Source organism: Epinephelus lanceolatus, chromosome 7, assembly GCF_041903045.1.
Source record: "Epinephelus lanceolatus isolate andai-2023 chromosome 7, ASM4190304v1, whole genome shotgun sequence".
In the NCBI taxonomy this organism is placed as follows: domain Eukaryota; kingdom Metazoa; phylum Chordata; class Actinopteri; order Perciformes; family Serranidae; genus Epinephelus; species Epinephelus lanceolatus.
Window position 1 is genome coordinate 47,315,800 of NC_135740.1, and position 25,789 is coordinate 47,341,588.

At 44.1% G+C, this 25,789-nt stretch overlaps 4 protein-coding genes across 7 annotated transcripts; 2 read left to right on the top strand and 2 right to left on the bottom strand.

Annotated features, from left to right (window-relative positions):
• The first annotated feature begins 257 nt into the window (after positions 1 to 257).
• On the top strand, positions 258 to 17,388 carry LOC117258709 (uncharacterized). 4 transcript variants are annotated; one of them, XM_078169599.1, is made up of 11 exons: positions 258 to 461; positions 597 to 714; positions 11,848 to 11,942; positions 12,929 to 13,038; positions 14,316 to 14,378; positions 14,502 to 15,143; positions 15,225 to 15,564; positions 16,150 to 16,273; positions 16,582 to 16,674; positions 16,786 to 16,868; positions 16,998 to 17,388. In XM_078169599.1, the coding sequence occupies exons 2-11, from the start codon at positions 696 to 698 to the stop codon at positions 17,073 to 17,075; spliced, it is 1,647 nt and encodes a 548-aa protein (XP_078025725.1). In that variant the 5' UTR covers positions 258 to 461; positions 597 to 695; the 3' UTR covers positions 17,076 to 17,388. The 4 variants fall into 4 exon arrangements, with proteins under 4 accessions (XP_078025725.1, XP_078025726.1, XP_033485704.2 ...); XM_078169600.1 differs by having other exon boundaries at positions 633 to 714; XM_033629813.2 differs by lacking the exon at positions 258 to 461 and adding an exon at positions 8,496 to 8,619 and having other exon boundaries at positions 473 to 714.
• On the bottom strand, positions 3,419 to 11,047 carry rnf4 (ring finger protein 4). Its single transcript, XM_033632698.2, has 8 exons — positions 10,848 to 11,047; positions 8,724 to 8,754; positions 5,406 to 5,583; positions 5,240 to 5,319; positions 5,075 to 5,087; positions 4,869 to 4,992; positions 4,103 to 4,154; positions 3,419 to 4,018 (listed from the first exon to the last, which is right to left on the bottom strand). Exons 2-8 carry the CDS (start codon positions 8,733 to 8,735, stop codon positions 3,869 to 3,871), a joined length of 609 nt encoding a protein of 202 aa, XP_033488589.1. The 5' UTR covers positions 8,736 to 8,754; positions 10,848 to 11,047; the 3' UTR covers positions 3,419 to 3,868.
• A 1,157-nt stretch (positions 17,389 to 18,545) lies between the features above and the next one.
• On the bottom strand, positions 18,546 to 21,356 carry selenot2 (selenoprotein T, 2). Its single transcript, XM_033630040.2, has 6 exons — positions 21,120 to 21,356; positions 20,536 to 20,646; positions 20,298 to 20,424; positions 20,117 to 20,204; positions 19,100 to 19,235; positions 18,546 to 18,998 (listed from the first exon to the last, which is right to left on the bottom strand). Exons 1-5 carry the CDS (start codon positions 21,332 to 21,334, stop codon positions 19,114 to 19,116), a joined length of 663 nt encoding a protein of 220 aa, XP_033485931.1. The 5' UTR covers positions 21,335 to 21,356; the 3' UTR covers positions 18,546 to 18,998; positions 19,100 to 19,113.
• Positions 21,357 to 21,996: 640 nt separating this feature from the next.
• Positions 21,997 to 25,761, top strand: cox18 (cytochrome c oxidase assembly factor COX18). The gene is made up of 7 exons (XM_033630017.2): positions 21,997 to 22,155; positions 22,801 to 23,339; positions 23,564 to 23,664; positions 23,747 to 23,901; positions 24,592 to 24,707; positions 24,802 to 24,909; positions 25,445 to 25,761. The coding sequence occupies exons 2-7, from the start codon at positions 22,812 to 22,814 to the stop codon at positions 25,604 to 25,606; spliced, it is 1,170 nt and encodes a 389-aa protein (XP_033485908.2). The 5' UTR covers positions 21,997 to 22,155; positions 22,801 to 22,811; the 3' UTR covers positions 25,607 to 25,761.
• Positions 25,762 to 25,789: the final 28 nt, after the last annotated feature.

Sequence of the window (25,789 nt, forward strand, 5' to 3'; positions counted from 1 at the left end):
TATTTGTTGTGATGTTCTGTGTCAGTGCTGATAGTTTATACTGATGAAGCTTTACTCTCACACACATCACTAAACATGTGAAATGCTGAATCAAACTGATCCTGAATTATTTATAACAACAACAGATTTATAGAATCAGTATTTAAATTAATAAGTTTCCTCTGTTCTTTAAATCTTCCTGTGCTGGATCAATAAAGTTCATCTGAGCTGAAGTTAATGACACTCAGCTCTTTGTTTGTATTTCAGGATGTATGAACTGTGTTTTTGTGTTTTGTTTTGTTTTAACTTCCAGAAGTTGTTGAGATGTGACATCATCCTGTAGCCAGCAGCCAATCAGCAGCAGAGTCCGAGTCAGGTGACGGTGAGTCAGCGGCTCTGTGAAGTGACTCAGAGTCACAAGATGAAGTTCAGGCGTCCTCCCTGCGAACACAGGCTCTCTGTTACTGTTACTGTTACTGCAGGTTTGTCTGATACAGACACAGATTCATGTTATTGATACAACTCATACTGTTGGATATAAACTGATGAGTCATGTTCACTTCATTCTGTATATATATGAGGAACTGTAATGTTGTTCATTCACCCAAACTTTGCAGCTGATCCTTTAATATCAGACGGCTTCATGCAATCAGGTGACTCGCTGTGACACATGGACCTCACTGAACAGAAGCTTCTGGAAACAAAACAGGAGGCGTATGCTTCATGGAGACTCAGGTCAGGTGTGACTGAGGGAATATTGAAGCGCTGCTCACATGATCTGCAGTTATTGACACTCACATGCAGACAGTGCATCAGACCAGGGGAACATACATCAGTCATCATCATGGCATCTGTCTACAGTTCACCTGCAGCAGATCTATGTAAAGGTCAGGGGTCATATTCACAAAGCTTCCTTGTACACAGAGTCGCTCCAAGTGGCGAATTTCCCCTTAATGTTAAGACCTGATCCTGGTAAAGATAAAATTTATTCACAGAGCGTCTCAGACTGTAGTGTAAGATTTAATCTTTAATCAGGTAAAGGTGTTATACTGCATAAGTTGATTAAGAGTAAAGGTTATATAACCATGTCTTATGTATAAGTTCCTATAATACTGTTTGTTATGCATCTATGTGTGATAAAACACTGGTGTACAAGTCTATGTATTCATAACACAAGGTTATGTATTCACATTGAAGAGCACACATACACCACACCATGTACTGTTTTATAATAACACACACACACACACTCTAACGTTTGTATTGCAGGACACACACTCTAAGAGTTCACATTGCATGAAAGCACAGGGGATTGTATAGAGAAAGTCCCCAGGTTGTCCCCAAGTGAAACCAGGCTCGAACCTAATGGTGGGAGAATTTGGGGACTTCCAGGCCCAGGGATTACACCATTAGGTCATGTTTGGACAAGGGCCCAAGGGGCCTGCCACCAATAGATTTGGACCAGACGGAAAAGGGCTAAAAAGAAAAAGATCTGCCACCAATAGGTTCGAACGCAGGTAGGAAGGACTAAAGAAAAAGGGTGGAGATTCTCTCGAATCTTCACCAGCATAAAGGGGAGAGCGCAGAAAGTGAAACTTCAGTCTTGCTCCGGAGCCTGACTCATGAGCTGTGTGTTGAAGCTTGTGAACACATTAAACTCGATTGCACCAGATTCTATTTGACTCCAGTGTTTCTCTAAGTGTCAGCCAACTGAACCTAAGATACTAAAATCAACTCAGAGGACGATCTACAAGAAAAGTAGAGGACGAGGTCGGGAGCCATCTGGCCCACTTCCAGGCACAGATTTTCGCTTCTACAAGACCTTAAAGAGGTCCTGAGGAGAAACCAGTCAGAGCAGGAGGAGGGGCAGGAGCAGGAGGAGCAGGAGGAGGAGTTTAAGAGTTTGTGAATCAGAGGAGAAAATGGTGGGAACACAGAGGTCACAGAAATATTCTCCAAACACTGGACGACAGTGAGGACATGAATCAGAGATACAAGCACCTGACGCTGTAACGTCAGAAACAAAATGATGACATCATCACTGAGGTATGTGAGGTCAGAGCAGCAGTGATGAGTTGAGTCTGTCTCAGCCTTCATCAGCAGTGATCACACTAACACTGACACAGTCTGCAGTTCATCTCATGTCCACTGGGTGTCCTCACACCTTCCAGCCTCACAGAGGGGCGTGTCTCTGACAACCAATCACATCACACCTTACAACAGGGTCAACCACACCAGTTTCTGAACCTTCCTCGCTCAGAGTCGCTCTGACAATGTTCCTAAATCACTCTGAAGCTGATCATCCTGACGCTGCGCTCGTTGTTATTGGAGACTTCCATGAAGCTCCGCCTACATGTAAACCTCAAGGAGAACAAACACTGGATCACTGCTGTACGGCGTTCAGACGTGGCTGAAGACCAAAATCAATCAATCCAGACTGTAACAGTGGGCGTGTCCTCAAACTAGGTGCTGAACGGCTAACACCTGCGTTCACAACAATATTAAACCGCCCACAGGCTCAGTGTGTCAGAACCACGTCCTTTAAGAAGTCCTCCATCAGTCCTGTGACCAAGAAAACAAAACCAACCTGCCTGAGTGACGACGGCGAGCTGCTGTCACCTCTGTGGTGAGGACTGACCCAACCGATCTACAGAGACTCTACAGCAGCATCCTCCACACACCCTGTCTCACCTGGAAGAGAAGCTCCACCCTCATCCCTCACACAGGAGCACCTCAGGGCTGCGTTCTTGGTCCCCTGCTGTACTTCCTGTACACACGACTGTGTACCATCACAGCTGTGTTGGTCTGATCACAGACACACACTCAGTCACACATGTCAGTGTGTGATTGAGTGTGCATGTATACAGTCAATCAGACCCAAACTGGCCGAGGCGCTCTGAGCATGCTCCACAGTTTCTGCCCCGGGCTTTGACCCGGAAGTCCAATAGCATTAAATGTGTAAGAGAAGAAGAAGCCGGTAACAACATGGAGAAATCTACATCCAGAGCCGTGACTTTTTGGACGGACCAAATGTACAGAGCTGTAAAGTTGTCCACCATGGTAGCAGTTAGCTGCTAGCTAACCGTAGCTAACTTGTTTGTCCATTGTTTGGTCTGTGACGTAATAGGTCAACAGGAAAAAGGTCCAATACTAACAAGCTGAAAGGGGGCATATCTCCACCTATCGTAGAGGAGTCGCACATACTTGGCTCAATAAATGGATTCCCCTCCCGTGCTTGTATACTGGGACAAGGACAGTAGGCCAGTTAGATGTCCTCGTCCAGCTGGAACTGGAGCTCCACTTCACTGTGACTGGAAACACACTGAGTGAAGGAGAATTATTACAGATCCAAACCACCTGATCACAGGTGAGGACACCTGAGTGTTACCTGGTTCCTCCCGTTATGATGACATCACAGTTTCAAAGTGAAAACACAAACTTTCAAGAATTCAATAGAATTTATTTTTACTTTGACAATAGAAAATAAACAGGAGACAAAACAACAAACTAATAAACAAATAAACAAAATATCAAATATATTCAATATATCAATAATATATCATCAATCATTAAATCAATAATCATGTGTAGTCGCTCTTTAATTAAAACACAGTCCTGTCTCTGAGAAAAAAAAACTCAGCAGCAAAAACATCTGATGACGTCACTGATGATGTCACCAAAAAATATAACACCCAACAGTACCTCAGGTGTGTGATGATGATGTCAGAGACATAGAGAGGGTGGTACAGGTGTAGGTGTGTGATGATGATGTCAGAGCGATGTCAGATGTAGAGGGGGCGGTACAGTCAGGGGCCAGGTGTGTGATGATGTCAGAGACATAGAGGGGTTGGTACAGGTGTAGGTGTGTAATGATGATGTCAGAGTGATGTCAGATGTAGAGAGGGTGGTACTGGCGGGGGGTCAGTCTCTTCCTGCAGGTGGGACAGGTGTGTGATGACTTCAGAGCGTCTCTCAGACACTGGCTGCAGAACACGTGACCACATTTAGTGGAAACAACCAATCGGCCGCTCTCAACGATCTGTGAAGGAAACAACGACCGGCCAATCAGAACACAGGGTTACACCTGCTGTCCAGGTGTGTGACAGGTGTGTTTGAGTCTCACCTCAGAGTACGAGTCCAGACACACGGGACAGCTGATCGTCCCCGGGGTCGACCTGAAACACACACACAGACTCTACTGGTTTCTACTGTCACACATCTACTGAGGGGATCAGTCTATTACCTGGCTGTGATTTAAAAATAATGGTGTTAGGGATCAGTCTCTTACCTAACTGAAAGGTTATGTTAACAGGGATCAGTCTATTACCTGGCTGTGATTTAAAGATAATGGTGTTAGGGATCAGTCTATTACCTAACTGAAAGGTAATGTTAACAGGGATCAGTCTATTACCTGGCTGTCATAGATAATGTTAACAGGGATCAGTCTATTACCTGGCTGTCATAGATAATGTTAACAGGGATCAGTCTATTACCTGGCTGTGATTTAAAGATAATGGTGTTCGGGATCTATTACCTGGCTATCAAGGATCAGTCTATTACCTGGCAGAAAGATAATGTTAACAGGGATCAGTCTATTGCCTGGCAGAAAGGTAATGTTAACAGGGATCAGTCTATTACCTGGCTGTCATAGATAATGTTGGCAGGGACTGATCTATTACCTGGCTATCAAGGATCAGTGTATTACCTGGCAGAAAGATAATGTTAACAGGGGTCAGTCTATTGCCTGGCAGAAAGGTAATGTTAACAGGGATCAGTCTATTACCTGGCTGTCATAGATAATGTTGGCAGGGACTGATCCATTACCTGGCTATCAAGGATCAGTGTATTACCTGGCTGAAAGGTAATGCTAGCAGGGATCAGTTTATTACCTGGAGGAGCTGTTGCTGTGTACAGAGGACATCATTGCAGCGTTGAGGACAGAGGGCATGTCGTCGTCTTCATCACTGCTGACAACGTAACTCTCTCCTGTTGTGACTCTCCTATTCTGAGGACCTGATTGAGGACACCCAGAGAAATGTTGGACTGTTCCTTTAATGAGACGTCATGGCAACATGTGGACAGAAAAAAGTCTCACCTTCGTCCACCAGCTGGATCGACACACAGCAGGAAAACAGGAAACAGATGGAAATCATATAAGGTTCAGTTACAGTGATGAAGAACAACAAACTACACACACAATACTGTGTGTGTGCATGATGTGTGTCACTGTGTGTTACTGTGTGTCACTGTGTGTTGTTACCAGCACTGAGTCATTGTTGGTCAGGTCGACCACGGCAGCCTCTGAGCCCTCACAGGTCAGATCCACCACCTCCTCCACACCTGAACACACATCAGTTACTGATTATAGACTGAGTCATGATTGATTTGTTCTGATAATCAATAACAGAGTATTGATCTGTACTGACTGTCCTCTGTGTTGTCCATCACGTCAACAGTCTCTGTGGGGGGGTCGGGGTCAGGGTCACCATCAGCCGTCCTGCTGGCTGCTCTGCTGGCCGTCCTCCGAGTGTTTGTCCCTCTGCTGGTCTTGGTGCTGGGTCTGGACACCAGAGGACTTCCTGTGGTCCTCCTCTTCCTCTGAACCTGAACACACATCACAACGACACACTGATGACATCACAGCTGTGATGATGATGATGTGTGTGTGTGTGTGTGTGTGTGTGTCTGTCTGTCTGTCTCCGTCTGCAGCTAACCTCACAAACTACTGGACCAATCAGCCTCATACTTGTGTACAGCTGTATGCTGGTCCTCTCCTGGTTCAGTGATTCAGCTGCTGAACCTGTTTCACTGACAGTGTCAGGGCCGCACACAGTGTCTTTCACCGCCTGGAAAACATGAGGTCGGGCATGGTGTGCGACTCTTGTGCCAGCTTTAAAGAGCGTAGAGACAGGTTGCGTCTGAGGATGCAAAACAACCATAACCAGCACGTCTCACAGCCTGTTTACCTGAAACCCTGAGGTCAGAGCTGATCTACTTCCTGTGTGTCTGTGGGCCAGATGTGACGCTCTGACAGCTCTGCACTGACATGATCAACTTCTCCTCCATATTTATCACACACTGATATTTACTGAAGAAGGAAAGATATGTCAGCTGTGATTGGTTGGTCCTTGTCACATGACACACAGTGCGCACTGCTGCGTTCTAAAGTCAAACTCTGTTTACCTCAGGGTGTATGGAGCTACATTAGGGTCAAATGTTTTGTACCTGAAAAATAAAATTTGAAACTGAAAATTCATGTGTTGATCTTGAATTTTGAAAAATACAACAATGTATTCAAAATAAAAATAAGTATATGAAACATTTTTTTCAGGTTAAATATAGTTTTGATTCACTTTGGTAATTCTTTTGAATGAATAATTTATTTTCACTTTTCACTTCCATATATATTTTAACATTTGAGGTCTTATTTTTTTCAGTTGCATGTTTTATCTTTTCAGATTCAGATCTTATTTTTTACAGTTTCAAATCTTATTTTTTCACTTTCAAATCTTTTTTTCACTTTCAGATCTTTTTTTTCAGTTTCAAATCTGTTTTTTGAGTTTCAGACTTTTGACCCTGATGTGGCGTGGGGGGCGTGGCATCAACTGAGAGGGGTGTGGAATCATGAGTGACAGTGCCTTCAGGGAACGTAGGAACTAAACTAATTCTGACTCAACACTTGTATACACCATATTCATGTGACTGGCAGTGTAAAAATTGATGCCAGTGACAAACTTCCATTTAGAAATCTGTTTTCGACAGTACTGAGCACCAATTGCGGTATAAGAGCCATAAATTATGCCAGATTTTGCAGATCAACAGCCACATTTTAAGTGCTGATATGTCCGATTTCCACATAGCACTGTGAACGCAGCGTAGTGTCCACTTCGCTTGCGATGATGGCGTCTGGTCGGTCGGGTCAATCTGCTGGAGCCCATACATCCAGCACACAGGTGAGAAATGTTAACTAAGCTTTGGGAAATCATAACAAGTATTAAGGGGTCGTTTTTGTGACAACACACTTTTTCACAGCTCCATCATCACGGCCCTGTTGATGCTTCCACATCCAGACGTGTCCCCTGGATGAAACCTTTGAGCTTGGGGAAAAGGAAACAATCCTAAAACACCTCCCTACTCACCTGACCTGGCTCCAGGTGATTTTTGTGGCACCAGGTGAGTAGGGAGGTGTTTTAGGATTGTTTCCTTTTCCCCAAGCTCAAAGGTTTCATCCAGGGGACACGTCTGGATGTGGAAGCATCAACAGTGCTATGTGGAAATCAGACATATCAGCACTTAAAATGTGGCTGTTGATCTGCAAAATCTGGCATAATTTATGGCTCTTATACCGCAATTGGTGCTCAGTACTGTTGAAAACAGATTTCTAAATGGAAGTTTGTCACTGGCATCAATTTTTACACTGCCAGTCACATGAATATGGTGTAAGTAAGTGTTGAGTCAGAATTTTTTTAGTTCCTACGTTCCCTGAAGGCACTGTCACTCAAGATTCCACGCCCCTCTCAGTTGATGCCACGCCCCCCACGCCACATCAGGGTCAAAAGTCTGAAACTCAAAAAACAGATCTGAAAGTTAAAAAAAAAAGATTTTAAAGTGAAAAAATAAGATTTGAAACTGTAAAAAATAAGATCTGAATCTGAAAAGATAAATCATGCAGCTGAAAAAAATAAGACCTCAAATGTTAAAATATATATGGAAGTGAAAAGTGAAAATAAATTATTCATTCAAAAGAATTACCAAAGTGAATCAAAATTATATTTAACCTGAAAAAACATTTCATATACTTATTTTTATTTTGAATACATTGTTGTATTTTTCAAAATTCAAGATCAACACATGAATTTTCAGTTTCAAATTTTATTTTTTCAAGTACAAAACATTTGACCCCAATGTAGCTCCATATGGGTGCAGCCGCCACGCCCTGAAAAACAACTCAGGAACACGTGCTAGGCGTCTGCTCTGAAAACAATTCATTTGAGGGCACAAAGAATACACAGTATGCGCACGGCCCCTGAAACACTCACTGCCTGCTGACTCATCACTACTTTTAACCAGCTGGTAGAAGCCTAAAGTTTTACAGAAATCGTCTCAGCTGAAAACAGCGAGCCTGACTCCAGTTTGCTCCAGGACACGTTTTGTTTCGTCGTGGTTAAAAAACTGACACCCACCGAAAAGATTTGAACCGGAGAATCTTCAGATCAATTCCAAACCTGATATGTTATGATTCACTAAAATTATGCACCCTGCCAGATCAATTAGTCTATTTTAATGTTAATGTTAATGTTTTTAAATCTTTGTCACCATCCTGACTGTAAGGGAGCTGAGAGGGACATTTCCACCGAGTGCAGCTCCTCAGTTGTTGTGCTGCAGCCTTCAGACACACTTCACACTGTTTAACAGTCCAGATATGGACGACATGGATCAAAGATTTGTGGCTGCGTTTTAGTCATCAACAATGAATTCATCCTGATAATTAAAATGTGTCTTTGTGTCACACACAGTGCCTGTTGGCAGGACGAACAATCTGCGCCGCGGCTCCGTCAGCAGAGTGAACATCTGTCCGTCCACCTGGTGGAGCTCTGAGCTCTACTGAGAGCACTGTGTCAGCTGTCAATGAAACCTGAGGTCAGCTGAGCAGAAACCATCATGCTTCTGTCCTCACTGACAGCTGCAGATAAACTGATCTGAGTTCAGTCTGAGTGTGATGAGAGAAGAAAAAGGAAACTTACAGAGCTGCTCATATCAGAGACACCAGAGACTCTGCAGAGGAAACACACACAGGACACTCAGAAAACTTTAACCTGCGCACAATGTCAACAGCAAGTCAACACACAGACAGACTGTTTGTGATAAACTGAAGGATGAAATGTTCCTTTATGTGTTGGTAAATAATAATAATAATTTTCTGACTTTTAGAGATACGTGGTTCTTACAGGACAGCCACATGATGCATGTCTGTACATTAACCCACCCAACAGGATGTAAAGGAGTTCAACATGTACGGCAGGAAAGTGACACATTAATGCAGCAGGAGGATTCATACAGAAACATGAGAAGGAAACAGCTCACTGCTACATGACGTTCACTGTCAGTACTCTGTGCTCACTCTTTGACTTCAGAGAGTTCTCAATGCAGAGCTTTGACTTGTGTTGGAATATTTTCACCCTGTCATATCAGTACTTTAACTACATTCCTTCCTCCTCTGCTCCACATGACCTGCAAACACCTCAGACTGTGTTTCACCTCCTGCGCTGTACAGAAGCATAAACAGCTCTCAGATCAGATTAATATGGAGCAGATATGAGACTGATAACAAACATGTTGTCAACAGCTTCCTCATGTGTGCAGTAAACACACAATGACACAGTCAAACACTTTGTCAGCCTTCATTCTAGCGCCGCCGCTAGATTTTTGATGTCGGTTTGGTGTGTCTGCACCTTAAACCTTAGAACCAGACGAGCTACAACACAAGCTGAGTGTCTAGTTGATGGTTTTTGATACAACAAACACACTGGACTGTTTATTTTTTTGACTGGATGCATCAGGACCTCTAATTTCCATATTTCCAAGATGGCAGCCACCTAAAATAAGTTTTCTAAAAACTATTTGGCAAACCTGTTCTCTATTTGATATTTTTATGCATTAGAAACACACTGAAAATGTTTTTAAATCATATTATATATCAATTCTGATCTCCAATTATCATGTTACTAATATGGCCGCTATCCCAAAAAAAGTAATGTACACACACATTTTCAGCCAGACTGAGTCAGTGATGAGCTGTTTCCATGTTAGTCAGTACACCCCCACTGTGGAGAAACAGGAAGCAGTCTGACATGGAAGTTAAGGAATGTGCTGCTGTGGATGGGTCAGAAACAAAACTTGTTTTAGCCACCAAAAATAATCTTTATTAGTTTAACTGTTCGATATATTGAGAGTATTTTCAGTGCTTTACTTTTCTGTCAGACAGCCTGATCCAACAGGAGAGCTGTTAACATCATCTCTGCTCTCTTCACAGCCAGACTCCAGTGATAAAACCAGTGATTTAACACCAGTGAACTCAGGAGCTGCTGGTCTGCTGCTGCCTCCATCAGTTAGTGTGTTTGTGTCACTGTGTGACTTTGGTGAATCTGAATTAACCCTTTAAACACCAAAGTCACACAGTGACACAAACACACTGACTGATGGAGGCAGCAGCAGACCAGCAGCTCCTGAGTTCACTGGTGTTAAATCACTGGTTTTATCACTGGAGTCTGGCTGTGAAGAGAGCAGAGATAACAGCTTCAGTTTCCTGTTGTAAATAACTGTCTGACAGAAAGGTGAAGCAGTGACAACACTCTGTGTACAGTCTACACTTAAACTGATATTGACTTTTTTAGATGGGATTTTTTTTCAGGTCTCTAAATTCATTTTGTGTTTGACTCGTCCTCAGCAGCACATTGTTTCGCCTCCATGTCTCCTGCCTGATTCTCCAAACTGCTGACTAACACCTGCTGTCTGTGACACACTGACTGTGGATAAATACCTCACACAGCCACACTTAAATAACTCTGAACTGTCCCTTTAATCTGAACACCAGTTCATTCAAACATCGTTGATTCAACCCGTCTCACCGGCTGTTAGCTGCTGTTGTGTAAAATCTGTTTCACTTCACAAACTGTTTCCTGTCGCGCGGCTCTCTGAGGCTTCACGTTCATTTAAATCAAATTAAATACAGATATGTATCATGTGGCTGAGTTTCAGTCAGAGCTTGATGTCAGAGTAAAATTCACCGTTCAGTCAAAGTTTCGATGGGAAACAGATTCTGTCACAACACCGGTCCCAGCAGTTAGCAGTTAGCCGTCTCTACTCACCGTCACTGTGTTTTCTCCTCTCTTAGCTGTTAGCAGTTAGCTGTTAGCACTTAGCCGTTAGCGGCTCGTTAACGTTTAAACATTTAAACATTAAAACATCAAAATAAACCGACTGAAATGTTTCCGTCGGACAGATGATGCTAACGTTAGCTTCTACCGCCTGTTTCAGGAGTTCCTCCTGCTCCTCCTCCTTCTTCTTCTTCTTCTGTACCGGAAGTTGGTAACCAGACTGTAGGATCGTTACCGCCCCCTGCTGTTCTACAGTGTCAACTACATGATCACATCTGATACAGAAAAACACCTCAAGTTCATGACTGGTTTTATAACAATGAATAAAGTAGTAAATACAAATAAAAGTAATCCTATTTTTTATGTGACATACATTTATTCATTATATATACTGTCTGTCTGTCTGTCTGTCTGTCTGTCCATTCAGTTCAATTAAATCCAATTCAAATAGCTTTATTGGCATGAACAAAGATGTGCTGTTGCCAAAGCATTTCATGAAAAAATAAATAAATAAATAATCATATTTTACATCTTACATGCATTAATTTATTATATATTATATACACATATCTAATATACAGGTGTCGTTTACAAATAATAATAATAATAATAATAATAATGATCTAAAAATGTTTTGATATTTAACAAAATGTAACTGTTTTTTCTTATTAAATTAAAAAAAACTTTGAGCTGCTGTTTGTGTAGAAAAGTTTTATGATGACTTTATTAATAACACCTTGTGTAAGAACACTCTGTTACAACTAACAGTCTTGCATTATAAATATGTCCTCAGTGAAAGCACACAGGTATTATCAGCTGAATGAACCTCTGAGCCGTCAGACAGGAAGTCAACTTCAGTTCTGATGAATCAGTTCAAATGTTTTAACATCTTTTTAAAATGAGTAGTTATTGTCTGGTGATGAGGAGAGAAGACCTGCCCAGGTAGACTAACAGAGACGCCCACCTCCTGTCCTCCTGTCTACCTGCACAGGTAAACTAACAGAGTGTAATCACAGACAGAAGAAGCAGCACAGATTTTCAGCAGCCATGAATAAAATCAGGACGTGGTTCAACAGAGCAAAGAAGGTAAAAACTATTATTATTATTGTTGTTGTTGTTTTGTTAACATTGTTATTATTATTGTACATTTCATACTGTGTATATATTGATTATAAATGAAACACATCAATTATTGAAGCTCTGTGTTTGAAGGAACAGATCAAAATAAATGTATTGATGATCAGCTGATATTTATTGACACTAACACATAAAATTACAAACATGTATAAATATAAACATAAATATGCAGAAAAACAAATCCACTAACATTATATAATAAACAAATAATAAATAAAACGACATTAAATAAAAATGAATTCTAATAACAGTAACTGTATTTAAATATGTTTAATTAATATAACACCTGTAAACACCTGTAAACACCTGAGTACCTGAGGACTGAAGTTAAACACAGTAAATGATCTGACATGTGACACAGAGGAGACTCCTTTGTTCTCTTTACTGGTGTCCCTGTCGTCATGGAGATGCTGACTGGTGTTACTGGTGTTATATAAAGTTACACTGAAGATGTTTAGTGTCCCTCCTCAGCTCCTGTATCTCTGAGTGTTTCTGTCCTCGGGCAGGATCTGTGGAGGACTGAGATTCAATAGAGATCTAAAACCTGACACTCACTGAGTCCACGTGAGACACTGAGACCACGTGAGACCTCAGACACACTGAGCCCACGTGAGATCCCAGAGACACTGAGTCCACGTGAGACACTGAGTCCACGTGAGACCTCAGACACACTGAGCCCACGTGAGATCCCAGAGACACTGAGTCCACGTGAGACACTGAGACCACGTGAGACCTCAGACACACTGAGCCCACGTGAGATCCCAGAGACACTGAGTCCACGTGAGACACTGAGTCCACGTGAGACCTCAGACACACCAAGTCCACATGAGATCCCAGAGACACTGAGACCACGTGAGACACTGAGTCCACGTGAGACCTCAGACACACTGAGACACACTGAGTCCACATTTCAGACCTACCTTTCTGTCTTACAGAAACAGGAAGTAGAAAACGAGCTGGTGATTCGACCTTTGACCCCGGAGAGAAGACAGCAGGCCTCCCATGATGTCCCTGTCGTCATGGAGATGCTGAGCTCCACCCAGAGGTGATGATGTCATCAAACCTTTAACAGTAACAGAAAACTGACATCACTTCCTGTTCACTTCCTGTGGCAGGACCTTTAACACATTCTGATTTAAAACCCTGTCGTCTGACAGAAGCTCACTGAGCACAGCTGAACATGTGTGTATGAGCGCTGCCTGAGTAACGTTCAAACACACACATTTGCTCAGACACGTTAGTCAGCTGTGAATGAGATCGTTTGTGCCAAAGGGTTTTAAATTGTAATGTTCCAGTTAAAGTCATGTGTTAGTGAAGATCTGATCATCTGACATACATGGACATACATACGTACATACCTATATACACAAACTGTTTGCTTCCTGTTCCACACCTGGTTCTCATCACCTGGCGCTCACCTGTACGCCCTTCACACATGATGCTCCACCCTGTGTTCAGTTTAATAACTGCATGTGTATATTTATTTTAGTGAGATTTATTTTAGTTTTCCAAATATTATATATTTAGTTTTATTTACATTACATAATAACAGTGAAAGCTTCTTAAAGTTTAACAGTGGTTTTAAAATATCTAATTCTGTTTCCACTGGATCCAGAAGCTGCTCCACTTTTTTAGCAGAACAAAACAAATTTGTATCATCGGCAAACAAAACTAAATGAAACAACTTGGACACATCACAGATATAAGTTATGTACAGTGTAAACAGTAGTGGACCCAGCACTAACCCCTGTGGGACTCCACATGTAACCCTCAACAAGTGAATCAGTTATTTGCACATATTGACGTCTGTTTTCAAGGTAGCTACTGAGCCATTGGTGAGCTGCTCCTCTGATTATCTATCTTTACAGTTCACTCATTAACAGTCTGTGCTCAGACGAGTCGAATCCTTTTTTTTAGATCCATGAAAACTCCGACCGTATGTTCTTTATCATCTGTTTCTGTGGATATTTGTTCTATTGGCTCTGTCACAGTTTGATCTGAAGCCGATCAGTAAGTTGTGTTTTTCTATGAAGTGATTGAGTCTTTGGACAAAAAGTTTCTCTGACATTTTTGAGAACTGTGAAGGAGAGAAACCGGTCTGTCGTTCAAGGAAAAGTGTTTATTTCCATTTTGGTCGATGGGAACGACCATGAACAGTTTTCTCCACAGATCCAACATAAAACTTCCAGAGAATACAAACTGAAACTCTCTCTCTCACACACACACACACACACACACATTATGTGGGTGAAGTATTTAAAGAGTCATGTGACTTTGGTCTGACTGGTGTTACTGGTGAGCATTCTGTTGTTTGTGTTTCAGAGATCTGGATGGAGGTTTGATCCAATCTGATCTGATACAGACCACCAGACTGAGCATGCTCAGGTGAGACAGACAGGTAGAGACACACAGGTAGAGACAGACAGATACACCATCAAACTTCATTTCCCAGAATCCTTCACAGCTTCAGCTGAGACACAGACAGGTGTGTGTTTGTTTTGTTGACAGGGAGCTCCTGCAGGGAGACACCTCACAGGAACAGGAAGTCTCTGATGTCCAACGACAACATTACAGAACTACGATATCAGCTCCACTTCCTGTCTGGAGGTCACCGTTACAGGTGGAACAGGTGGAACAGGTGGAACAGGAAAAAGAGGTACAACAGGTGACAGGTGACGAGATGCAGACGGAGCTGACCTCAGATCTCAAATCTGACATCATCAGCCTCACTCCATCAGTGTCCTACCCTGGACTTCCTGCCCGACTCTTCCTGAAGATGAGAGACGCCTGCTCCGCCCCCTCCTCTCCTCACCCCAGGGGGAGGAGGAGGCTCCCCTGCTCCCTGCCCTGCTCCCCTCTGCTGGGGGGGAGACGCTGGAGGTCCTCTGACTCCACCCCCTCTCTGCCCTCGCCTCTGTCCCGTCTCTGGGTGGAAGCTGCTCTGCAGAGAAGCAAAAACATCCGCCCCCCTCCCCCACCCTCCCCACAGGTGGGACAGGAGGGGCAGGTAGAGGGGGGGACAGAGGAGGAAAGTGAGGAGGAGGAGGAGGAGGAGGAAGATAACCAGGTGATCATTGTTGGGATCAGGATGTCGGACACCGACTCAGAGACGTGGAGGTACTGTCTGCTGACCCCCTGCGTCTGCTCCAGGTGAGACGACTTGTTCATACAGGTGATTTAAATTTATTGACCACTTAACAAAGTTAATAAAAGACCTTCATCCTCCGTCAGGTGTCCAAGTGCTCCTCCATACGAAGGTCAGGTTTTCTCACCTGGAAACAGTCGAACAGATCCTTCACTCAGGTCTGAGGATCAGACTCCGCTGTGTCAGAGGACAGAGACCCAGAGGACAGACACCCAGAGGACAGACACCCAGAGGACAGAGACCCAGAGGACAGACACCCAGAGGACAGAGACCCAGAGGACAGACACCCAGAGGACAGACACCCAGAGGACAGACACCCAGAGGACAGAGGTCCAGAGTGTCCCTGCAGACAGAGCTCCACAGCAGGGTGAAAGCTCCCGTCTGTACCCCAGTCTGAGTCAGTGGAGGATCACAGCTGACGCTCAGGTGAGACGACCTGTCAGTCACCTGAAGACTCACCTGGAGTGTCTCTGAGTCTTTTTCTTTAGCCTTTATCAGACAGGACAGACTGACGTGTGAAGGGGGGGGGGGGGGTATCGTGAGGTCAGATATCTTGAGGTCAAAGGTCAAGGGACCTCTGTGAAAATGACCATGCTGTTTTTCCTTTGCCGAAATTTAACCTAAAATTGGAGCGTTATTTAAGACCCTTCCTGAGCAGCGAGCATGACGTGGTTGGTGCCATCGGATTCCTCAGGTCGTCTAGTTTCACGTGACACCATCATCATCACTGTACCTTTAAAACTCAGCCGTCTATAACCTCTGACAGACAAGCTGAGGTGAAATAGCAGCACGTGATTAACACATAATGCATCATGTTCAGACATTAATCTCATGACTGACAGGTCGACACTGACAGCGCAGGTTTTTACTCATGAGGTGACGTGTCGGCTCAGATTATCAGTCGCCCTCTGAGACGTCTGTCAGTGGTTCAAACTGTTCACTGACCAATTTTCAGCAGCTCTGGTTCATTTCTCAGTTCTGAGCTGTGCTCTCAATAAATTCTCTCCTCAGACTGAACTGAACAGGAAACAGGAAGTAAACTGCTTCAACTGCCAGCTGGACACCAACACTGCCCAGTCCTGTTTCCATGGCAACACTGATGATCATCTGCAGCGTGTCTGTGAGACGACCTCAGGTGAGTGGGTGTGGACGCTGTGATATTGATATAAATCTTCCAGCACACACAGGATGTTACCTGTCCTCACCTGTCTTCATCTGTCCTCACCTGTCTTCACCTGTCTTCATCTGTCCTCACCTGTCTTCACCTGTCTTCATCTGTCTTCACCTGTCTTCATCTGTCCTCACCTGTCTTCACCTGTCTTCATCTGTCCTCACCTGTCTTCATCTGTCCTCACCTGTCTTCACCTGTCTTCATCTGTCCTCACCTGTCTTCACCTGTCTTCATCTGTCCTCACCTGTCTTCATCTGTCCTCACCTGTCCAGGTTCACCAGGTGACGTCTGGACTTTCTGTTCTGATGATCTGAACTTCTTCCTGAGGAAAGTGTTTGATTCCACCACCTGCATCAGAACGACAGGTGAGAGCGCCCCATCAACTGATCAACAACAGTCACACCTTCATTTACCTGAGTCTGTCCTGAGCTCCAGGTGAGCTGAATCAGGCTCTAACCTCTTCTGTTGTTCTGCAGTTCGTCATGTTGAATCCTGCAGCTTCTGTTCAGACACACTGAGCGACCGAGTCAACAAACATCTCTGCAACAACTGTCACCAGGTAAACACTCACCTGTCACCAGGTAAACATTCACCTGTGACCAGGTAAACACTCACCTGTAATAAAAACTGTAGGACAGGTAAATAGTGAACACCTGTGTTTACAGTTTGTGTACTTCCTGTGCTTCAGGTGTTCTGTGGACGCTGTCTGTCTCACTTCGTCTCCTTACTTCAGATCCATCAGTTCAGTCAAACTGCTGCAGTCTGAAGACGACCGACAGGTTACCTGTCTGTCATACAGGTGTTCCACCTGTCACAGAAACACCTGTGCTGTTGGTAATAAAAACCTGATTAAACTTTCTGATCAGTGACTCGTGTAAATCATGACATCATAATGAGAGAATTTATGGACCTGGGTCACCTGTCACTGCCCCCTGCTGGTCACCTGTCACATCACATCGCACCTGTGTCCTGTTTGATAGTTTGTGTTTGAACACATCACTGAGCTCGTCCACACTTTATTTCTGTCTGAATCTAAAAACCCTTTAACGACCTCAGACTGTTCAGAACTCAGCTGCTCGCCTTTTAACCAGAACCAAGAAGTCTGATGACATCACACAGATTTCAGCCTCCTCCAGTCCTGAAACAAACTGATGTGAAGAGCCTGAAATCTGTGTGATGTCATCAAACTTCCTGGTTCTGGTTAAAAGGCGAGCAGCTGAGTTCTGAACAGTGTGAAGACATCAGTGAGGGTCTGAGGACGGAGAGATGATGAGCTGTGAAGTCTCTGAGACAAACTGATCTGCGATACTGGGTTTTATAAATAAAATATATTTTAATCATTTTCCTGCAAATCTAAAATAATTTTGGTTAATTTACAGATTTTTCAGGTCCACCTTGTAAACTCTGTCCATGGTGCGTTCAAGTGCGTCATGTACGTGATCTATACTGACATTTATACTGGAACAGCCATGAAGGTCGTTTAAAACAGACAAGTTTCTATTTTTGTTTCGTTTTCCTTTGTTGAATATTTGTTTTTGTTTCACTGCAGCATTTTAAATAATTACATGTTAAAATCATAGAAATATCCCATTCATTTCTCCAGAGGCAGATTTTAAACATTTCATTTAAATCTTAAATCAAGTTACAAACCCCAAAATATTCTTCACCAGGTCCTCTGATCCGTCATCATTCTCACGTTCCACTGCAGCAGTTGTAGATCATCAAATACTGAAGTCAGACCCAAGTGCGAACAGTGAAAATATTCATCTTCAAAACTTAACTGTCACTTCCTGTTATTTTGGCTGACTGACAATCTGCTCGGCCGGTGGATGTGTTCACCTCACAGGGCCTCAGTCAGTGAGTTCATTTCTGGCAGTGAGCCTGGAGACGAGCTGCTTTGTTAGAGAAACATGACTTCATGTCAGAACTCAAAACCTGAATCAGCTTCTGTTTGTTTACTGTCAATAAAATCACAGTCCTGATGAAGCCGATCAGTTTGATTAATAACTACAGACGTTTCCTCCAAACTTTCACTGTTGATTATTTACTGAATATTTTAGATTATTGACGACAAAGAGAAACAAAACTATGTGAAACGTGACCAGCAGAGCTCAGACTGATGTGAACTCAGTTTACATTAATGATCTGTATCATCTGATGAACTGGACACATGAGACAAACTCATCATTTGGATCTGTTTTAAATCTGTTAACAAATAAAAACGCATCACTTCCTGTTTCCACATTAAAAGTTCCGTGTGAGAAACTTGTGATGAGTTTTATTGTTTCAGACATTTTACAGACGACATTCATTAAAAAAACAACTGACAGTGACGACAATCAGATTTTTATCTTTATTTCAGTTTCCTGTCTGCGACTTCCTGTCCAGACGGAGGCTAATTAGCATGAAGCTAACAGTGATACCATACTTACGTTCTGAACCTCAAACTAAATAAATACAATCAAACAGAGTCCAGTCGAGTTGTCAGTCTGTGCGTACAGCTGACTGCACCTGTGCTGACAGGTGCATTGCGGGTACAGAGCTGATCTGTGACCTGGCGCAGAGGGGACGCTCTTTTCGTGGCGGGGGACATCCGGCCGGGCCCCGCAGAGTCTGCTTTAGGGCCGGACCTTCATGAACGCCAGTGGCTGAACGTACCACTGAGCCAGGACACCTGAACGCAGCGCACCTGAGGAGAGACACAGGTGAGAGGGTCAGTGTGATGTCATCAAACACCAGGTCACGTGACTGTAAACACTGATACAGCTGTGTTTACCTGTGTGTGTTTACCTGTAAGTGGGGCTCTAAGTGGAGGAGAAGCTCATGGGATCCACCTGGTTCATCTTCAGGTGGTTGTCGAGGATCTGGAAGATCTCCTGGATGTTCGGGACGTAACCCGACTGAAGCTTCGACCAAACAGGAACATCTGAGGGAGGGGACAGGAAACACTGTTACACCAGGAAGTGTCAGTAAGGAGGTGTCTCTCAGAGTCAAGGGAGGATCCTTCAACGTCTGAATTTCAAGGACGCTACATCATCGACCCGCCGAAGGACTGTGCCAATGTCAAGGATCCTTGAGTCCTTCTTTCAGAGAAATTCGAAGGATGCATGTGTGGGTCCTCAGCAGGTATAAAATCCCCACAGTGCTTTGCCCATTGTGGGGATTTGCATTTGCAGGAAGTGAGGGCAGGGCCTCTCCACTGAATGCTGTGCCAGCAGAGCTCGACAGGATTTAGATTAATGTCACTTATTTAGATTCATGTCTCCACCTGAGTTTATCAGACACAACCTCACTGACACTCTCCAACGTGTCCACTGCCACATGATGAGGTTTATTAAATACTGTGACTTAGATAAAACATAAAAGTTTTAAATCAGATGGAACCTCTGCTGCTTCAGTGTCACGAGGACGCTGTCGTGAACTGAACGTGACACTAACATGAGGTTTGCTGTCGACACACAGAGTGCGCCGTGTGACGACAGGTAAACCTTGAATGTCTCTGTTCAAGTGAACGTACAAGATGAAACTAGAAAAGCTGAAGGCGAGGCTTGTGTCTGCCTCCCACGTAACCACGGCCAGTAATTGAACGCTTGTTGCGGCGCCCCTGTGCGACCTCACAGTTCTGTGGTTCATCTGATTGGCTGAGTGTTGGCGACGTGATGTGTTCAGGAAGAGTCCGTCACTCGGGGACAAATAAATTCAATTCTCCAACACAAACATGACAGAATCCCACAGAAATGAGATCACGATGTTCTAACCATTAACCGTGCAGCCACGCTGTCGTGTTTTGGACCAATCAGAACTCACCGTTCAGAGTGACCTCGAAGGCTCCCGTAGACAGGAAGTGAGTCTCCATCATGTTACAGAGGAAGAAGGCCATCAGACAGGAGAAGATCTGATGAACAACACAAAAGAAAAAAACAGTGAAATGGTTGAATCTGTTGCCATGGTAACCAGCTGAAACCTCTGTTGCCGTGGTAACAGCTACCTTGTTGTCCTGACTCCAGGTCCAGGCTCTGGGAGTGTCGAGGCCGAGGAGGACGAAAGGGTTCTGACCGCTGACGATCAGCAGGATGGAGAGGAGCTTCAGGTAGGAGATGAGGTTACCGAAAAACCTGAGGAGAGACGGAGGACTGGTGTTACTGGGTTTACTGGTTTGACTTCAGACTGTGCGGATATAATCCAACATGATTGGACAGTAGTAGTTTAGTGATGTCAGAGCTCACCTGTTGAAGGGGGTGGGGGGGTAGTTTTCTCCCTCGATGCGGATGTCCGGGTACAGCTGGCTGATGGCTCGTGAGTACTCCTGGAACACTTTGCTGTAACCTCAGGAGATACTGAGAACACACAGAGAGGACACACCTGTCAGGTGAGCTCAGCTGGACCACGTGATGCCCCACACGGAAGATGAAAAAGTGTTTGATATATTTCTAAAAGTTCAATTTGTTATTTATAATGTTTGTTAGAAACCTGTCTTATTGTTAACAGCAATAAAACAGATTCAGTTACTGAGCTCAGTCCCTCAGGTGGAGACGTACAGGTGAGTTCAGGCCTTGTTTACGATGATGGTGTTACACCTGTAACAGCTCAGTACTTGTTATGGATTATGAACTGAAGTGTAAACAATTTACTAACATTTACTAAAATAAAGCGCTTTGAAACGTTTAATAGAAACATTTAAACACAGTTAAAAACGTCACTGAGCCGTTAGTTTAACATTCAGACACAAACATGATGAAACAGATTTATTTTCTGATGCTAACTGTTAGCTCGCTATTAACCTGTTAGCTCCTGATGCTAACTCACTCACCAGTACTGGAACTTGAGCGTGGGCCCGGTGTACAGGGAGGGTTTGGCGGGTTTCCCGGGCTCCGTGTCCGGCAGGGTGTCCGGAGAGAAGCCGGGGCTGTCGGCCTGCTGGTGTCCGCGCTGCGGGCTCGTTCTGCCGAGGTAAATGTCCCGGACCGTGAGGGCCGAGAAGAGGAGCAGAGCCGCCAGGAGGCCCGCCTGGCTGTACTCCGCCATGTCTGCTCTGTGACAGAACACCGATCTGCCCGGAAACACGGTGATCCACTACACCACTTCCGGTAAGATATTTCACAATAAAAGAGCTGAGGAGCAAAGCCGTCAGTGGAGGTTTTTTTTATTCGGTACTAGTGTAAATAAATTAACTCAATAACTGTGTTTAAATTCTGCTCTGAGGTTCCTCTGCCTGAATATTTCTCTTTCTGCCACGCTGAGTAACATATATGTGGTCTATATAAGAATCAGGTCAGAAATAATTAATTACTGTTAATTTGAGAGTGTTTTGTGTTTATGTATTTTATTTTTCTAGATTTACGTCATATTGTATGTGGTTTCATATTTCGTTGCTAACCTGAGGCAGGAGATGATTGAGGAACAGGACTTGTAAATCTAACTTGTCTTTTGTATCTATTAAGTTCAATAACGCGAATAAACACAAGTGTTTAATTCTTTTATTGTGAAAGTATGGTCAAGTGTTCCGGCTTGATTCTGGCGGGTAACCGTTTCCGGTAAATCTTCGTGCAGATTATTTGATATTTTCTCTGAAATGTAAAATACGTTTTTATTTTTTATAAATGATTCTTTTTTTTTTTTTTTTTTTTTACGTAAAGTTATTTTTTGCTCTGTGCCGTCACATTTACCCGACACGCGGTGATAAACACCGTGACGTCATATGTGTGGGACGCCGTGCTGCCGGTGGATGGAAGGATGAAGGTGAAAGAATAAAAAATGAAATCAGTTTAAATGATTTAGTCTGAACCACAGATTATTTACACAGCAGAGAGCCGGATACAGGTCACCTGACGGCTGACGTCACACAGGTACGTTCTGGTTTTATCTCTGAATTAAAGTCGGTGACTGAGTGTTTCAGTAACTGTCACACAGGTGATGTGTGTGTGTGTGTGCAGTAGAAACACTTTAGTGTTTAACTTCCGGTGTTAAACTAGTTCAATCTTTGTTATATTGATTATTGAATATTTAGTTTTCGATATTTAATGTTGTGGTAAAACTCTGCAGCTGAGTCTGACAGGAAACAGAGACACGTCATAAACCTCATTATTAAAAACTGTTTCTGGGTCTGAACATCAGCATTTGCTCTGGTGTGTGTTTGACACAGAAGGTGGAGATTCATTCACTCATGTTCAACATTACACAGAAAGTCTAATCTCAAAAACATTTATTCACAAAGACCCAAGTAAAATAAAAACATTATATATGTATGTGTATATATATATATATATATATATATATACACATACATATGTGTGTATCACACAAAGACAACATGGCTGACTACAGATGTGATGGTCAAATCAAAGAGTCGGGTCCTCACAGGAGGTTTTAAGAGGAAGAACGAGGATTAATTTAAGAAGCTGATTTATGGGACAGACTCTTCAGAGACGTTGGACAGTTTCAGTCCTGAACTCGTCTTTAATCAGCGTCCTGTTTGTCTCTTCATGTTTCAGGAGGGGTCGCCATGTTGAGTGTGGCGGGGTCGTTGAGGACCAGCATCCTGCAGCTTCCTGTACGAGGAGTCTGTTCTGCAACATTCAACAGGAAGTCATCTGCACCTGGTCACACCTGTACTGCACCGCCGTCAGCTGGATGTCCTGCAGTTTGCTGTCACATGTTACCTGTCAGGACGCTGTCAGCTGTCAGGACGCTGTCAGCTGTCAGGACGCTGTCAGCTGTCAGGACGCTGTCAGCTGTCAGGACGCTGTCAGGTGTAGGGACGCTGTCAGGTGTAGGGACGCTGTCAGGTGTTGGGACGCTGTCAGGTGTTCGGAGGCTCTCAGGTGGAGGCCATGATGACAGTGCAGGTGCAGTCGGCTGGTACAGCAGCCTCTCTGACTCGGCTCCGGTTCACCTGAGCGAACACTTCCTGGTGAGCGTGCAGCAGATGAGCGGGCTGCCGTGGTGGCTGAGCATCGTCGTGGCGACGCTGTCGGTCAGGACGCTCATCACTCTGCCGCTCGCCGCCTACCAGATGGTGATCATATCCAAGGTGAGTGACGGGAGACGACAAATGACATCATACGGTGACACTAAAGATATAAAATAATACACACAGTGTTTCTGATGTGTCAAGATTAGAAATTAACGTTCACTGTAACCACACTGAGTGTCCGTATACATGATGCTGTACACGTTTGTTGGCGTGTGCCGACTCTTAGGATAGCAACTTCCTCTCCATCACGGTAACCATAGTAACCTCCAGGTGATGTACAGGTGGAGGCACTGCAGGCGGAGATCTCAGAGCTGGCGAAGAGGCTTCGATACGAAGTTTCAGTCCGAGCACGAGAAAGAGGCTGGACGGAGAAAGAGTGCCGGTAAGAAACAACACAAACAAACAAACAAACAAACAAACAAACAACGGGCTGTGTTTTTATGAACTGATTTGTTTGTCTTCAGGTTTCAGTTCAAGAAGAATCTGCGTCGTATCGTCTCTCAGCTCTACGTCAGAGACAACTGTCACCCGTTCAAAGCCAGTGTGCTGGTCTGGGTTCAGCTGCCTCTGTGGATCAGCCTCTCTCTGGCCCTCAGAAACCTGAGTCTGGATCAGTCCGGTAAGATCACACTGACTCTGGATCAGTCCTGGACCAGGACTTAAGTCCTTTAAGGGTCCATCTGTGTTCTTTTTTTCAAATAGAAACTCCACTCAGCCGTTGGCAAAAAGCAGTGATGAAGATTACAGCACTGATACTCTCCTCTTCCTCACGCCTCCACACACACCTTTCACTCAGTCTGTCTCCAGTCACAGTGAAGTGGAGCTCCAGTTCCAGCTGGACGAGGACATCTAACTGGCCTACTGTCCTTGTCCCAGTATACAAGCACGGGAGGGGAATCCATTTATTGAGCCAAGTATGTGCGACTCCTCTACGATAGGTGGAGATATGCCCCCTTTCAGCTTGTTAGTATTGGACCTTTTTCCTGTTGACCTATTACGTCACAGACCAAACAGTCTCCATCCAGTGTTTCCCTCCCATCCATGTATTTCTAAATATTTTAGTCTGTCAGCTGACACAGTATGACCTGTGTCTGCTCGTCCATTAACAGTTTATTCTTCAGTCCAGGTGGACGTTTGTGCCAAATTTGAAGAAGTTCCCTCGTGTTGTTTTTGAGATATTGCGATTATAATAATGGGACAGACGGATGGACAACCTTAAAAAACGCCTCCAGTCACGGCTGTCGCCAGCGTGGAGGTGTAGAGAATGAAGTTATTTCTCTTAACTAACAGTAAACGGTGTTTCCTGCAGCGCTGCACTCTGACCTGGCAGCAGGGGGCGCTCTGTGGTTCCCTGACCTCACCTCACCTGACTCCACCTGGATCCTACCTGTCTGCCTCGGACTCATCAACCTGCTCATCGTAGAGGTCAGTCTGTTCAGCAGGTGTGTGAGTCACCTGACCTGATGATGTCATCCAACCTAATCATCTTCTTCTTCTTCTTTTTTTTCTTCTTCTTCAGGTGTTTTCTCTGCAGAGAGTCAACCCGTCTCGTTTACAGAAGACTGTGACGAACTTCATCAGAGCGTTCTCAGTGTTAATGATTCCCATCGCTGCCACTGTTCCTTCTGTGAGTTGAACACAGTCTGTCACTCTGTGAGAAATTAAAATCAGAGCAGCTGATTGGTTCATTCTGGACGTCACAGTGTGACTTCAGGTTCAGGTGCATGTTCAGGTTCAGGTGCAGGTGCAGGTGCAGGTTCAGGTTCAGGTGCAGGTGCAGGTGCAGGTGCACGTTCAGGCTCAGGTTCAGGTTCAGGTTCAGGTGCAGGTGCAGGTGCAGGTGCAGGTTCAGGTTCAGGTGCAGGTACAGGTGCACGTTCAGGCTCAGGTTCAGGTTCAGGTTCAGGTGCAGGTGCAGGTGCAGGTTCAGGTTCAGGTTCAGGTGCAGGTACAGGTGCACGTTCAGGCTCAGGTTCAGGTTCAGGTTCAGGTGCAGAGAGAGTTGTTTATGTTCAGTTCAGGAACACAAACACATTAATCATATTAATATAAATGAAGTTTATTTTATAAAGTTAATTAATGTTGACTTTAAAGCAGCTCATGATCTTTTAAAACCTCCAGCAGGTCCTCTGACATCACTTTGTTCTCTCCTCTCCTCCCAGTCCATGGCTCTGTACTGGTTTACCTCCAGTCTGGTGGGATTCAGTCACAACCTCTTCCTTCGTTCTGCTACGATCCACAAAATCCTCAAACTGCGAAGTCACAGATCAGACTCTCCGTACAGAGACCTGCTTTCCGCCTTCATCACCAAATACTGCAGATAAAGACACAGACGGATCAGAGACATATTTATAAGATAAATCAGTGACAGAACATTTCATTGATATTTAACTGCTGTTCAGCTGGTTGTGATGTTGAGATGTTGTATTGATCCAGTCATTGATTGATCTGTTGATTAATAAACTGAAACTTGTGTTGATATGAGGAGGTGTCTGTATGAGCATGTG